Source organism: Takifugu rubripes, chromosome 16 (genome assembly GCF_901000725.2).
Source record: "Takifugu rubripes chromosome 16, fTakRub1.2, whole genome shotgun sequence".
Classification (NCBI taxonomy): Eukaryota; Metazoa; Chordata; class Actinopteri; order Tetraodontiformes; family Tetraodontidae; genus Takifugu; species Takifugu rubripes.
Genome location: NC_042300.1, coordinates 12,769,784 through 12,780,034, shown reverse-complemented (window position 1 = coordinate 12,780,034; position 10,251 = coordinate 12,769,784). Strand labels below are relative to the sequence as shown.

At 51.2% G+C, this 10,251-nt stretch overlaps 2 protein-coding genes across 3 annotated transcripts in view; both read left to right on the top strand.

Annotated features, from left to right (window-relative positions):
• Positions 1 to 3,474, top strand: part of LOC101064343 (mannosyl-oligosaccharide 1,2-alpha-mannosidase IA-like) — a 45,409-nt gene extending 41,935 nt beyond the window's left edge. Inside the window, 5 exon segments of the mRNA XM_029850022.1 lie at positions 120 to 339; positions 453 to 506; positions 509 to 600; positions 674 to 789; positions 1,616 to 3,474. Of these exon segments, the coding sequence (XP_029705882.1) occupies positions 120 to 339; positions 453 to 506; positions 509 to 600; positions 674 to 789; positions 1,616 to 1,742 (609 nt within the window). The 3' untranslated portion in view covers positions 1,743 to 3,474.
• Positions 3,475 to 9,875: 6,401 nt separating this feature from the next.
• Positions 9,876 to 10,251, top strand: part of fam184ab (family with sequence similarity 184 member Ab) — a 55,294-nt gene continuing 54,918 nt past the window's right edge. Inside the window, exon 1 of one of the 2 annotated variants that reach the window (XM_029849723.1) lies at positions 9,876 to 10,251. This exon is cut by the window's right edge and continues 293 nt beyond it. The gene's annotated coding sequence lies outside the window, so the exon portion shown is untranslated. The other variant, XM_029849724.1, reaches the window with a different exon arrangement.

Genomic DNA, 10,251 nt, shown 5'->3' with positions numbered 1-10,251 from the left:
AACGGCTGGTTAAAGTTTAAAGCCCGGCAGATCCGTCTTCATAATGGGAAGAGAAGTGCAGACATTCAGGAGAAAACAGTTTTCCCCGTGACATGGATCCTTTATGTCGTCACCCCCAGGCGATAGAAGACAACCTGATGAGGAAGTCCAGCAGCGGCCTCACCTACATCGCCGAGTGGAAAGGGGGGCTCCTGGAGCACAAGATGGGTCACCTGACCTGTTTTGCAGGCGGCATGATGGCTCTGGGCGCTGACGGGGCGCCCGGCGACAAGACGGGCCGGCAGATGGAGCAGGCGGCCGAGATCGCCCGGACCTGTCACGAGTCGTATGCCAGGACGGGTCAGTGCGCCTCAGGAGACGCGTGGTTGAAAGGTCAACGCCGGCGCTGCGGTCAGACGCCGTCGTTAACGCTGAGCTGTGCTTCCTCCTGCAGCGCTGAAGCGGGCCTGAAGCCTTCCGCTTCGACGGCGGCGTCGAAGCCATCGCCACGCGGCAAAATGAGAAGTACTTCTGCGGCCCGAGGTCATAGAGACGTACATGTACCTGTGGAGGCTGACTCACGACCCCAAGTACAGGGAGTGGGGCTGGGAGGCCGTTCAGGTAACCACAGCTGCCCCCGCCGGCCGCACAGAGGTGCACACAGGCTCTAACAGGCAGGGAAACGCTGTTGCAGGCGCTGGAGCAGCACTGTAGGGTGGAGGGAGGCTACAGCGGCATCAGAGACGTCTACGCCGCCACGCCCACACACGACGACGTGCAGCAGAGCTTCTACCTGGCCGAGACCCTCAAGTAAGAGCTGCATCACACTCTGGGTTTAATGCTGCCCGGGTCCAGGGCGGTCCAGGGCGTGCACGTGTCCAGGGCGGGTCCAGGGCGTGCACGGGTCCAGGGCGTGCACGGGTCCAGGGCGGGTCCAGGGCGTGCACGGGTCCAGGGCGTGCACGGGTTCAGGGCGTTTCCTCTCTGAGGAAATCGGAGGCAGCAAACAGGATGCTAGCCCGTCTCACTTCCTGTTTCAGCAGCCTCGGTTAGTGTGTGTGTGTGTTAGTGTGTGTGTGTGTGTTAGTGTGTGTGTGATCTAGGAGTCAAAGGTGCGAGGTGACGTTGGGATGTGCAGACCAGCGTTTCTCTCTCCCTCTGTCAGAAACAGCAGGAACCCCCCCCCCCCCCCCCCCCCCCCCGAGCCGGCGGCGCTTCAATCCCATTTAGCAGCAGCCTCATAACTAATCCCGCTAATGTTATTGGAGGATCTTGGCATCGCGGAGCCGCTTCCAGGATCCGTCTCCTCCCGGCTGCCAAGGACACGGCCGTTCTCCACGGCTCCGTCGCTCAGGGCTCCTGGAGCGGCTGCTGAGTCATGGTTGTTCAGGGCGGCTCTGCTGAGTCATGGTTGTTCAGGGTCAGGGCGGCTCTGCTGAGTCATGGTTGTGCGACACTGACACAGTTTCAGCTCTTTTCCCGCCGCGGCTTCACCCACTTCTCTGTATTCTGATCATGACTGGTTCCAGAGTGCCGGTCCGGTTCTGATGCTTCCCCTCATTAGCTCGGCTCCAGCTGTGGGTCAGGGAGGAGGTGCTGATGTTGATGTGACGCCCTCACCTGTGTGTCTCCTCAGGTATCTCTACCTGCTCTTCTCCGACGACGACCACCTCCCGTTCGACCACTGGGTCTTCAACACCGAGGCCCACCCTCTGCCCGTCCTCCGGAAGGAGCCGCGGGACGGAACCAACGAGGTGGAGTAGCGGGCCGCCGCCGCCACCTGTGACGCTGTGCACCTGAGCCTCCTGCTGTCTGTCTGACACCCCCACTGTCCCCCCCCCCCCCCCCAACGCCCCCCAGGATACAAGACCTGTCTTTGCTTTTTTGGTTGTTTTTTTCTCTCACTCAGCTTTGACGGAGCGGCGCCGACTGTTTACTGCCATCCATTGTTACAACAGTGCGGCGATACCATGTTGTTCTCCTCACCTCAGAGGTTCTGACCGATGTTCTGGCCGATGTTCTGACCGATGTTCTGACCGATGTTCTGACCGATGTTCTGGCCGATGTTCTGGCCGATGTTCTGGCCGATGTTCTGACCGATGTTCTGACCGATGTTCTGGCCGATGTTCTGGCCGATGTTCTGACCGATGTTCTGACCGATGTTCTGGCCGATGTTCTGGCCGATGCTGGTTCTAGTTTGTGCACCCAAAGGACGCTGACAGACAGGAAGGACGCTCCTCTTCCTCGTGTGCGCCACTTTCAGGGACCCGGATTTTCTAAACGGTCGCCTCCAGAACCTTCATAGAACCTTGTTGGCCGGCGTCGTCTCCATTCATCAGCTCCGTGTGTGAGAGATGGGCGACGCCTCACAATGTTCACACCTGCTCGCACCAGCTCGGTACCTGCCAGCGACGTCGCTCCCCTCGGAACCACCTTGAGGTGAGTCCGGGCCGCCTCCTCTGCTTATCCCGGCGAGCTGCTGCTGCCCCCTCTGGTCAAAGGTCGCTCACACACGAACGCATCGGTTTCCCCTCGCCGCCCCCGAACGCCCGAGGAAACTCACCGTCCGTCTCCATCTGTATGTTTCTGGTAAACTGATGTGTCGGAGCGGCACCGGGCAGTGAGGAGCACAGCAGCGTTACGTTTGTCCTGTTGGAGCCAGACCGTCTTTCTAACCCTACTGAGGAGAATGTGGATGGAACCAGCTCCCGTCCTGTCCGTCGGTCCACCAAAGTCTTCTCAGCTCAACCCTCCGGTTTCTTGGTTTAGGTGGACTGTAGGATCTCCCCTCCTCTGTGAGGAGATGCTAAATCTGCCCCCAGTTCCCCCCCGAAAACGCTCGAGAAGCCATAAACCGATTGTAGCTTTAGCATTCTGCTGTGAGGACGTCCTCTGTCCACCTCTGTCCCTCGACATAAACTGTGTCTTTGTTTTACACTTGAGCCAGGAAAAAAGCAAATTCCAGATTTATTTGGTGGTAAATGTTGCTCCTGATGCCACACAGAACTGTCGACACACAGGATCCAGTTCAGTCTTTTAACTAGTGCCTTCACTGTTGACATGAGTCCCAGATGGGGGTCCAGCTTTAAGTTTGCATTTATCTAGATCAAAATTAGACCCAGATTAATGGATCATTCTTTGTAATTCAACATTCATGGTTGGTGTGGCCTCTTCAAGCTTACTGATCTCTAAACTGTATCCGGACTCTTCTTCCTGGTCTCGGTCCCCCGTCCGACTTTAGGAAACCTGTTTTCCTGGGCTGTGCTGACACCTAGCGGCCAGACAGCGAGCTGCAGCCTAAAGGATGGAGGCCGTTCAGAAGTTTCTCTGTTGTTGGAGCTGTAGTAGGGGATCTGAAGATCTGAAGATCTGAAGCGTGACGGCACGTTTAGAAGGTCCAGCCATGACCGCTGGGCCTCGGCTCCAGTTTCAGCATTTGTTGTTCTGACAATGATGCTTAAGAGTGAACACGAGGAATAAAAGACTTACTCACGAGCGTTTACGAGCGTTAATCACCGGGAAGATCAAGATAGGTACAAAATGTCTGAAATTAAAGTCCCAGATGCTATTTTTCTTATTTTTGTCAGACTTGGACCAACTCTCTATTTTACTGTCTGAGAGGGAATTTCTGCTCTGATGGAGCTACCGGTGTGTGTGTGTGGGTGGGTGGGTGTGGGGTGTGTGCGTGGGTGGGTGTGTGTGTGGGTGTGTGCGTGGGTGGGTGGGTGTGTGTGTGGGGGGTGTGTGTGGTGGGTGGGTGAGTGTGTGTGTGTGTGAGTGGGTGTGTGTGTGTGTGTGCTGGGTGAGTGTGTGTGTGTGGGTGTGGGGTGGGTGTGTGTGTGGGTGGGAGAGAGAGTGGGTGTGTGGTGGTGGGTGGGTGGGGGGGTGTGTGTGTGTGCGTGGGTGTGTGTGGGTGTGTGTGTGTGGGTGGGGGTGTGTGGGGGTGTGTGCGTGGGTGTGTGTGGGTGTGAGTGGGTGTGTGTGTGTGTGTGGGTGGGAGAGAGAGTGTGTGTGTGTGTGGGTGGGTGTGTGTGTGGGTGTGTGTGTGTGTGTGTGGGTGTGGGGTGTGTGCGTGGGTGTGAGTGGGTGTGTGTGTGTGTGTGGGTGGGAGAGAGAGTGTGTGTGTGTGTGTGGGTGGGAGAGAGAGTGTGTGTGTGTGTGTTGGTAAAGGTCCTGAAGCTGCTGAATTGAGCAGGAAGCAGCCAGACGGGGACGTGAACCTCTGGTTCTACTTTTCTCTTCGAGCTGTTGTTGTTTGTCTCTTCGTCAGAAAGCACAACGGCGCCGCAGGAGGACGCGGGGCTGCGTCCCAAACACAAGCGGGGGGTCGGGAGGGTGGGGGGGGTCGGAGGGTCGGAGGGTCGGGGGGGTCGGGCCCTTCAGGTTCTGCTGCAGAGCTTCCTGCTCAGACTCAGATATCTGAGGGTCACGTGGCCTCTGCACATGTGACCTCGTTTATTCTGACGCTTCCTCGCCAACAGTGGCGCCGTCCTGGGAATCTGTGAAGGTTCTGATGGTTGCAGAGGTCCACGGTTCTGCCGACAGGTTGATTGGTGCAGCTCCTCCCATCCCATCATTCCAAACCTGTTAAAGCGAGTGTGTGCAGCCTGTTGCCATGGTGAAAAATCACCTGATCAGGAACATTTCGGCGTCTTTCCCTGAGGTTCTGCCCATTCCCAGCTCCCACTTCTAACCTCAGCAAGGTTTCTTCCTCCTGGATGGAAGCTGTTGCTATGGTAACGGAGCCTGGATTCTGATTGTAGTTTTCTGGGATGAACCGTGATCAGGATGTTTTTCACCAGCTTAGATTAGTCGGATTTCCTCGCGAGAAGTCCGGTTTGGATGCAGTATTCCGCTTGTTTGGTGTTCCTCGTTTTCCTCTTTTGCGTTCTCATGTTCCGTCCCAGAGCTCAGCAGTGACGGGGAAAGTCAATCATTCAAGGATTCCAACAAGCAAAAGTGGTGGATCCTCTATTTTTAAATGTTTGCTTCCTCCTTCAAAAGGTTTAAATGTCTCCTTGAAATGTTGCTAATAATCATTCCAGTGCACATAATGTAATTTATTTGTGTTTATATGGAATATGTTAATTTTGTGGGGAGATCTGTTTTAATGTGTTAAATATTGTTGAGGAAACTGTAAATATTCCGTCCCGGCCGATGAGCCGCGCTACATTTCTATCAAAATCTTCTGAGTTTATGGATTCAAAATGATATTAATAAGCAGCAGACTTTTTAATAAACTATATTTGTTACACTTCTATTGTGAATAAAAAAATCTTTTATTAAATGGTAACTTTGTATTTGTCATTTTGTCATTTTTGATGTTGTAAGAAAAGGAATTTGAAGCTCAGTTCCGCTGGAATGGTTGAGGAGAAACTTTAACACTGACGGAGACAAACGTCAGCTCATATTCCAAACAAAAAACGTGATTTTATTTCAAATCAAGATCTTTTGATTTGACCTGAATAAATACAGAAAGTTGTGCGTGTACAGAATCTGGATTGTTGAGCTTAAACATGTTGACCTGTTTTCTTCTGAAAGATTAAACCTCAGGTTTTTATCTGGTTGAAAGTTCCAAAAATTAACAGCGTAAATGTTCAACCTGGGTCACAAAGTTCAGCTGCATCGAACAGCGCAGATATTTGCTGAGTGGTGGCGCGGCGTGTTCTGTTCCTTCAGCGGGACATTTGGCTCAGTCGTGTTCAGCACGACACTTATTATTATTATTATTATTATTATTATTATTATTATTATTATTATTATTGTTATGAATTCATGTTAGATGGACGGTATGAGCTGTAATTCTTTTACTGGCCACCAGATGGCGACAGATCGTTACAAACCGCGGTTTTATTGGTTTTATGTATGAAAAAGATTCTTTAATTCCCCACCTAATCTGCCCGTGACGCATTTATCCTCCAGCCTTTGGTGACGTGTTGGTAGGACTCCTCTCAGTTGTGCCCTTCATGTTCTTGAGCTGCGTGAGCAGGGAAACATGGAGGCGGGCGTGCGGAGGATCACAGGATCCCTCAGCAGGTCTGTGGTGACCTGCTGAGGGATCCTGTGGTCTCGGTACGAGGCTCCCGCGGATGGATGCTTCCCTTTAGTCTCCGTCTCCTTCCTTTGATGTCCTCATCTGTAATCCTCACCTGAAACACTATTTTAGGCCTTTCATCCCACGTCATCGTTGGGTTTCGAGGCTTCAGCAGCTGTTTGCGACTCTAAAAGCTCTTCGAGTCTTAAACTCTGCTGCTTGGACCCTTCGGAGCTTCTGGCAACATTTCCACTTTATCTTCCTGTGTAAACACACACGCGGCAGCGCCGCTTCCATTTACGGACCTCGCCTGCGTTGCGAGTCACAAAGTTCCAGCTTTAATGTCAAAGAAAATCTTTCAAAGCTGTTTGAAACGCTGGAGATTGACCTTTGACCTCTCCTCTGCCTGCTGACTGGTTCCCATTTCTCTCTCGTCTCATCGCATTATTTTACTGATGTTTGATCTTTTGTGTGTTTTTAGCTTTATTCCATGTTCACATATTTAAGCCACACATATTCACATATTTCCTATGTTTACAGTCTCTATTAATGTTTAACGTTTAGTTCTGACACCTAAATCACTTTTATGGACCAGTTTCCAGATTCCAGTTTATCCTGATTCAGTCCCGTTTCCTCCTTTAAACTCACAACTTTCTGCTGCCATTTTTATTTTTATTTTTTTTGCAATTATGTTTCAATTTGGCTGCTGCCCCCCCGGCGCCGTGCACTGTGGTGAACACGGTGATTAGATTGTTGTGGTTATTATGTTGTCAACTTTATTACTTTTTGGTCGAAGGCGGCGCAGCGTCCTAATTGGATCGCTGTAGTCGGCGTTCCCTCGGCGAGACACAAACTTTAAATATTCCAATTATCCAGCTTGGAGGGATCCAGAGTGCCTTCCCCAGTTCTCTGTTTCTGCCTAAAAATAGAAACACAGATGGCTGGTGTGTGTGTGTGTGTGTGTGTGTGTGTGTGTGTGTGTGTGTGTGTGTGTGTGTGTGCGTGCGTGTGTGTGTGTGTGTGTGTGCTCGTCCATCACCACGCTGCTCCAGGACCCCCACAGCTCCCCTACTTGAATGTCTGTAAATCTCAGCACTAGTTGGGACTCGGTGGTGCTGGAGTCTGTCCCAGCAGGGCCGGTCACACGTCTATCACAGGACACACACACACGCACACGCACGCACACACACACACACACACACTCACACGCACGCACACACTCGCACACACTCACACGCACACTCACACGCACACACACACTGATGAATTTTTGCTTCTTATCCTTACAGGTGTTCAAAAATAAGAGCAGTTTAGATTAAATTTAACAACATTCTCAAGTAAAACGGCTGCATAAAGGACAAAAACCATGTTGTAATTAGTAATAGTCCGTTAGAGTTGGGGGGGGCAGATGATCCACCCTCTACTGGCAGCCCACCACCAACACCGTAACTTTATCAAAGAGAACTTAGTAAAATGATGCAAATCAAACCATCTGCAGCTCAGCCTGTGAATCCCAGTCCAGTGTTACCACGGTAACCAAGCGAGGGCAACTTCATGTGGAGGTTTTTTATCATTTTATTTTTTCAGGTGGGGTGAAAACAGGACCTACTTAAGTTCTTTGGTCTAAGACCAGAGCTGGACCTCAGCCGGGTTTCTACAGCCAGGAACATGGAGCCGTGGGCTCACCGAGCCCGTGACCTCCTCCTAGATATGTGGACAACACATGGGTCAGATCAGAACACTGGGAGGACAGATCAACACACCAGGGAGGACGTCTGAGGATCTAGTCTGGCCTTCTTGGACTGAGCCGTGGACATCGAAGGAGATGTCCAACAACCAGGTGACTGGAGAGTATCTGGAACTCCCCAACACTCAGACGTGATGGAGCCTCCTGGACGGGGGGGAAACGTCTTCATGGAACTGCAACGGTCCAGTTGCTGTGACCCAACCAGCAGAGTTCTGCAGCCCCTCAAGCAGTTTATCTGCTTTATTTATCATCAGTGCCGCTAAAACTCATGAATTCACAGCAGCTCCAAATGAAATAAATCAAGTTTTGTTTTCTGGAGATAAAAATTCTGGAACAAAAGAGACAGAAATGCAGAACAGTGCAGCCTCACCTCACTAGGGGGCGCCGTCACGACTCTTCCTGCCAGTCCTCCTTCAGCCCGTCCATCTGTCAGCAGTGGGGGCTTTGGGGGGGGGGGGGTGATTACAGATGCAGGAGCTTTGTCAGAGCTTGTTTATGCCCCCCCCACCGTTCTGAGCACATGGGGCAGCACGATAACCTTGTGTGTTCAAATGAATCATTCCAGCACCTGAAGGTTTAAGCTTCTCTATCGAGGAGGCTTCCTGCTCACACACACACTCTAAAACACACGGCTGCTCTGATTCCATCCAACGTGTGTGTTCCCGCCCTGCTCTACGACTGTAATCGTCCTCGCCGGTCTCTCGGCCCTGGAACCTCATGGAGAGGCGCTGACCTGCAGCAGCTCAGAGACAACCTGCAGAACATCTGCATTTATGGAGGGTGCACGTGTGAACAGCTGCATTTATGGAGGGTGCACGTGTGAACAGCTGCATTTATGGAAGGTGCACGTGTGAACATCTGCATTTATGGAGGGTGCACGTGTGAACATCTGCATTTATGGAGGGTGCACGTGTGAACATCTGCATTTATGTTTGGCCTCTGCCTGCAGATGTGCTCCTGCAGATGTTGAGAGTCTGAACTACAGCCCACAAGACATCTGCTTCTGGGAAACGGTTCCACAAATATGCATGAAATAATCCGAGATTATCAACATTAGAAGCGTCCAACAATTCGCCCGTCCCCCCCCCCCGTCTCACAACATCTCCTCAGCTTTAACAATGAGCTGCGGAGGCTTTTCTATTCTTATTATTCTTATTATTATTATTATTATTATTATTATTATTATTATATCGTGCAAATGGAATTATAAAGAATGATGTCACATGCGTATTTTCTTCTGCAGAGCAGAAACTAAAAAGATCAGAACCGAGATGTGGAAAAAGGCTGAAGTTTGAGAGGAAAAATGGTTTTAATTTAATGAGCCTGAGTGAAAACCCTCGTTCACTGGCTGGAGAATAAGACGGCTCTTTAATGATACAGTCTTTAGCATAAATCTTTTAATCCCATGGACATTTTCATCCACTTCCAGTCCAGAGATTACATCACACACACCCTAGTGCACTGAGCTCTATGAGTCCTAACCTGGACACACACACACACACACACACACACACACACACAGTAGAGCCTTTATGGCTGTTTCCCAGGATGATTACAGCTCTGGTTTTGCCAAACTTCACCTTGTATCTGTACCTGTTACACTTTATATAAACCTATTTAACAGGATGTGTCTCCTCTTCAACATCGGTACATGAACACTATGATTAGGAACTCCATTTGAGGTCTCGTTTGGCCATAATGAGACGATCTTTCATGTTACTGAGCTGCAGCCTGCAAAGGTCAGAATGAGGCTCTATTGATGAGCTGATCAGATCCAGCAGGTTCAATCGATCCCACTGACTGATTAGCAGCCTGTGTCATTAGGTCAACTGATAGCTGGAAACTGTTTTATCCACTGGGGAATTACATTTAAAAAACGTTTTACCTTCCTTGTTAATCTCTTAAATTAAATCTTAACGGACTCCTGAAACTTCCCGATCCTTGCCGACATGCACACAAACGCTTAAATGTCCTCTAAAAAGAGCAAAACTGATCAATGATCATTAAAACGCGACAAACAACTCCAATTATACGACGAAGACGATTCAGGTGGGCGGAGCTTCTGCCTCGCGCACAACGTCGGCTTTCTCCGACGGGCCGTGAACGCAGCGCGGCTCCCATCGTCCGTGAACGCAGCACGAAGTGTTGAGGCGACCCATGGCAACAGCGCAGCCGAGCCCGGCCGCCGCACCCCCCCGCGCACACCGCCAGGCTTCACACGCACCCCACCGCGGCTGGGCCGCTCTCAGAGAGTCCCGATAACCAGCCTCGCTACCAAGGTGACCGAGCAGAAGCCCGCCAGCTGCCCGGAAGCGGCCGCACATCCGCGGCAGGTGCCAGCAGAGAGGACCCGTCCCTCGGACCGCTCAATCCGGCCGCATCGGTAGTATGCAACAGACGAGCCATCAAATAACAACTCGCACCCTTTCGGTGTCGTGTTATCCGGACTGAAGCAACATGAAATTCATTTCCAACAGCGGTGGCGTTTAAA